General features: G+C 42.6%; 1 protein-coding gene across 1 annotated transcript; it reads right to left on the bottom strand.

The window, feature by feature from the left end:
• Positions 1-231: 231 nt before the first annotated feature.
• Positions 232-900, bottom strand: LOC132164978 (uncharacterized). The gene is made up of 2 exons (XM_059575492.1): positions 784-900; positions 232-693 (listed from the first exon to the last, which is right to left on the bottom strand). The coding sequence occupies exons 1-2, from the start codon at positions 898-900 to the stop codon at positions 232-234; spliced, it is 579 nt and encodes a 192-aa protein (XP_059431475.1).
• Positions 901-5,232: the final 4,332 nt, after the last annotated feature.

Raw genomic sequence — 5,232 nt, 5'->3', positions numbered from 1 at the left:
TATTTGACTCTTCTGCGGTAGAACTTGAGGGTTACTAGAGGTACGTCCTTAAGATCTCTAGGGTGGAAAACTCCCCACCTCCGTCCTTTTACCTGGCCCGACTCTCACAGCTAAAGTACTAGGTCCTTGAGCTCTCCTCTTCTGATTCGCGTACTCAGCTGCATTCTCTTTCAGGCTCCCCTCATAGATAGAAGCCCGATCCACCAATTGAGAGAAATCACGGATGTCAAATCAACTCATCATAATCTGAATACGAGAGTTCAGACCTTGTTCAAACTTCTTCGCCTTCTTCTCCTTCTTCTCCTCATTCAGAATGAGGTACATGCCGAATTGTGACAACTGCAGAAACTTCGCAGTGTACTCAATCACCGTCATTCCTCCTTGAACCAAGTCTAGAAATACTTGCGCCTTTGCCTCCTGCACGACTCTGGGAAAGAAATGCTGATTAAGCTCATGCTTGAAGATATCCCAAGTAATGGCATCCTCTGAACCCAAATCAACGACAAGCACCATGTTCTTCTCCTGCCACCAGCACCTAGCTTCCTTTGTCAGCTTACAAGTAGCGTAAGCCACCTTTTGCTCATTGGTGCATCTAGTAGTGGCTAACAATTCCTCCACATCGTTCAACCAATTCTCTGCGTTGATTTGATCGCCTCTCCCATCGAAGCTGTCCGAGTGAGGACTACAATAGTCCTTAAAAGAACAACCATTCCCTTCAACTGGCTGCGTTACGACCCTATCTCAATCAAAGGCCGACACTAGTTGGCCAATCGGGTGCATCACTTGACTTCTCGCTGCTTCATGGACCGTAATGTCCACAGGCTTGGGGTGAACATTATCCTCAGGGCTTCCGATTTCTAGGGCATTAGGTCCGGTTGCTGGATTCCTTTGGGGCGGCATTTTCTGCAATGAAGAGCAGAGTTAGAACCGACTCATCTAGAACCGAACGACAAACCTAGAGGTTAAGTCCTAGCAGCTTATCTAACCTATATTCTGGTGTGATCATAGCCTCAGTGCTCTTTTCCCTTTATCTCATAGTCCTTTCAGAGCATAAGGCTCTGATACCAACTGTAACGACCTCGATGTGCAAGTCAATTAACTAGTAATTGATCCCATGGTTCGTCTCTCAGCCCTATCCCTCACTGAAAAAGACTCATAATGTAATTGTTTTAACAAAAGATCAACAAATCAAATCTTAAGTTTAAGCAAAGCTAAAGAGATAACAATCTCGATCATGTTTGCTAGGGAGGTTCCTCCATCAGTCGACATAGAATGTAACCAAATTGGATCCATGTCCTCAAAAATTACTTGAATCAGATCCTGCGCGATCACCCACATCTGCTCCGAAGGAATCTTCATCTAAGTTAGTTAAACCGCGCAATTATTCGTAATGGAGGGGGAAAAACATAAAATAAAGGGGTAAGTCTAAAGACTTAGTGAATGTTAACGCATATAATGCCCATGGCAGTTTTTGTAATGAACCCTGGTTTTGATAAAGTATGCAATAGTTCCATCATAACAGTTTTCCAAAGGTGTGATATAGATATATGCTATATGCATATGATATAGAGTAACAGTCATAGTTCGATAGTATGGTCTACCCGAGAGATTATCCCTTCTCTGCAGGATTGGCGCTGTTCTGAGGGACTTGTAATACAATGCCAATGCTTAAGCCATTGTACGCTACCGTACATAACACTACTAGTAGGAATGAGTCTGACCTCGGGTGGCCCACATCCGTAATGATGTCTGTCTTGTAGTGACTGCCCATTAAGACTGCGCCGGCGACGAAACAACCATTGGATCCAAGGCCCATACAACTACACACAGATTTGACCATAAAGCTAACATGGATAGTAAGCCCATGGCCATTATACCGCACGTATCGGTGTACCATGTCATATAATGCAATTTATCTTCTCTATATTTTAGATGCATGCTTTTTACAAGTCTCACTTTGTTAACATATTCAACACAACATTTTTCTCAAAATGCTAGAGTTCATGTGCAACAAATGTAAATTGTGAGAGTTGCAAATATGTATGTTTTGGGTACACAAAATAGTCGTGCAGTCTTGAAAAATAACAGCGAGCATTATGTGAGTTAAAACTCACCTTGGTCGTATACATTCTTCGAATACTCCTCCAAATGGTCTCGGTCCCCCAAATCTGTTGAAAACCTTCTATTAGTCCTAATTCCACTAAAACAACTCTATAACAAGAAACATGGAGCTATCAGACGGCCAACCAAAATAGCATTCCCTATAACGCTTCTGACCGTACGTCTAGGCTCGAGGTCATACGTCCGCCTAGAAGGTTTTAGGTAGAAACTTATTTTGTCCATTTGTCCTCCTATCTTCCCAAACCAATTTCTAAGGGTACTAAAAGGCTTTCTAAGGCTACCTATCTCAAAATAGTGTCTCCATGCAATAGAAAACATTATGAAATGCTAAGCCCAACTCTAAATAAGATCAATGGTATAACATGTCTAAAGTGTCAAACCAACGTCTAAGTACTCTAGAAAGCATTAAAAGAGCATAACGACTTAGAAAGAAAAGTTAAACGCAGAGGGTTACCACCTAGATGCAACCTTCAAGAAAACACCTCTCATTCTCCACAAAACACACAATCTCACAAGAAGACACTCACAAAAGGATTTCTCAGAGCCTGGGGTCGAGTTCAAACGAGAAAAGGGCGACGGTAGGGTTAGTATTTATAGAGGAGAAAAGCTGGAGACGGTCACCAACTCTTCAGAAAAGTAGCGGACGTCTGATACTTTTGGAGCGAACATGCGGTACTATTTACACAGCGGTCCAAAGGCTGTAGCATACATCCAGGTATTATCTAGAGTTTTACCAAAAAGTAGCGTACGTCTGGGTGTCCCCCATCATACGTCCATGCAAGTTTTGCAAACGTACGAACGATGGTCCCCCTACGTACGTCCTTTACTACAGACAAGAGCGTACGTCGAGACTGGAAGTCCAAAATTCTCAAAATGCCCCTCTTGCGGTCCTTAGTGACTCAAAACTCAAATTAACCCTTTTACTAAGCTACCTAAGCTTAGTTAATTTATTTGAGTCACTATATTCTATGGCGACTGGGGAACAAGAAAATCGGACAGGCCCCACAAAGTCCATCCATACGGAGGGTTTGGAACATTTGAACAAGATTGTGATGCTGCTACGTCACAACTTGTTGCGGGGGGATTTGAGGAAGTTGACAAGGATTTGGATTCTCGTGGGGAAATTTCACCAAAAATTGCTCCCCAAGTTTTTTTTTTTTGAAGTTCTGCCTATGAACAGAGAGGCTCCACCAGAGGTCGCTCCCCAAGTGCTCGAAAGTTTGCCCACTTTGGGGGTGGGCTTCGATGTGGAAGGTCCTTTTGGAGCTTTGGTTTGTTTGCTGCGGCCAACTCCAGGTTTAGTTACGGTGGACCCCGTTGCCTGTCAAGTTTATTCATCTTTTGCGCAGGTTGTGTTGGAATCCGTGGATGTTTGTTATGGGACAGCTCCGAGGCCTAGGACCTTCGATGTTCCTAGTACTTCTCAGCAACCCACAATGTCAAAGATGGAGCTTGAGAGTGAGAGTCCTCGTAGGACTCTCACTCGCTTTCCTCAAATATTGGTAACCACCCTTGGAAGGTGGGATTGAGTCTGTTGAGAGGATATCTCTCCCATAATAATCTATGGGAGGTTGCATGATGCTCCCTTCATGCACCTGGATTCATTTCAATGAGATCGGGTGTGTTATCGTATATCTAGTTTGTTGAGGGATAGTTGGGCTTCCATGATTTGCTAGATATGCAAGCTATTGTAGCCAACCGCTTGGTTTGGCATGGATTGTGCTGCAGTGTGTGCGCTTTAGACACTTACACTTAGAGGCTTTGCACAATAGATCCTCTATGGGTAGTGGGCTAGATTTTCCACACGTAGCGGCCCTATTATTTGGGCCTTGGGAGATATTTTGTATCAATAGTATCACAGTGGTGGCCTAATGGGAATAAAGTTTCTTTTATCCACACCCAAAATGTTACCTTTGTTTTTGCAACTCTTGTATATATATTGATTTGAATTTGATCTGAGCATGCTCCGCCAAAGTCGGGAAAAATTCTGCACTAATCTGAAGATGGCGATTTTGTATGTAGGCATACTTATGCCCTGTTTGAGTAGCACGAGGTTTAAAACATGAGTCTGTAGGTATATGTATGGATGCATGTATGAGTAGATGCATGCATGAATAGATGCATGATTGGATGCATGTATGCATGTATGTATGTTTGTATGTATGTAGGACTTAAAATACCTTAGAAGTAAAGAGTAGCGATTAATATGCCATGCATCCATTTTCAAGCTTGGGGAGACGAGTTTAGGCATCTAATCTAAGAGGGTCAAAGGCAACATAAAATGCACAATCCGACGATGGCGTTTTAGTAGGTGGGCATATTACCGGCACCTTCAAAAATTGCGATCTGTATTTTGATAAGTAGGACTTTTAGAGCTCGTAAGCAAGGGAGTACCTTTTGATGGAGTGTACCCTTGATGGCCCATGTGGAGCTTCGTTTTGTGTATTTCTTTTCCTACAAGTCTTTGTCTCTGCCCCTTTGAGTTTGAAAGTTAGGGCGTCTCTCTTGGTGTGTAGGAGAAAGGACCTCTCAATTTTGACATGAGAGTTCGAACATTGTGAAACCGTTTGTGTATAGAGATGTAGTATGTAGGCTACCTGGACACTGTTCTAACTAGTTGCATAGATAAGTATCGTTTTATAACAAACGGTACATACGCCTACCAATCTAGGCGAGATGTTAACCTTTTAATTTTCCATTGTTTGAACGGAGTAATTTTAATTTGTTGATGTCTACCCGACACCGTTTTAACTAGTTGCATAAAGGAGTACCATTTTGTAAACTCGGCGTATACCCTTACCAACCCGAGCAGGATGTTGGTTCATCACTGTTGCATGGTTTCACGTATGTGGAGTTACCTTTGATACATTGGTATGCCTTCTTTCTTTTGAAGACGGAGAGAGAGAGAGAGAGAGAGAGATTATGGGACCGTTGAGTGGTCCACCTGGAGTTATTCTTGGGACAGCGTCCCCGGGTTACTAGGACTCTCCGATGCTTACGTTGGTTTGTGTTTACAAGGGGTTGACAGTATGTTAGCCAATTTTTAAGGAAGCAACATTAGAATCATATTTGAGAAAATGTATAATAGCAAATAAATGATAGCAAAATCTA

The sequence above is a fragment of the Corylus avellana genome, chromosome ca11, assembly GCF_901000735.1.
Source record: "Corylus avellana chromosome ca11, CavTom2PMs-1.0".
In the NCBI taxonomy this organism is placed as follows: domain Eukaryota; kingdom Viridiplantae; phylum Streptophyta; class Magnoliopsida; order Fagales; family Betulaceae; genus Corylus; species Corylus avellana.
Note: the sequence above shows the minus strand (reverse complement) of the source record. Positions and strands in the feature narration are given on the sequence as shown.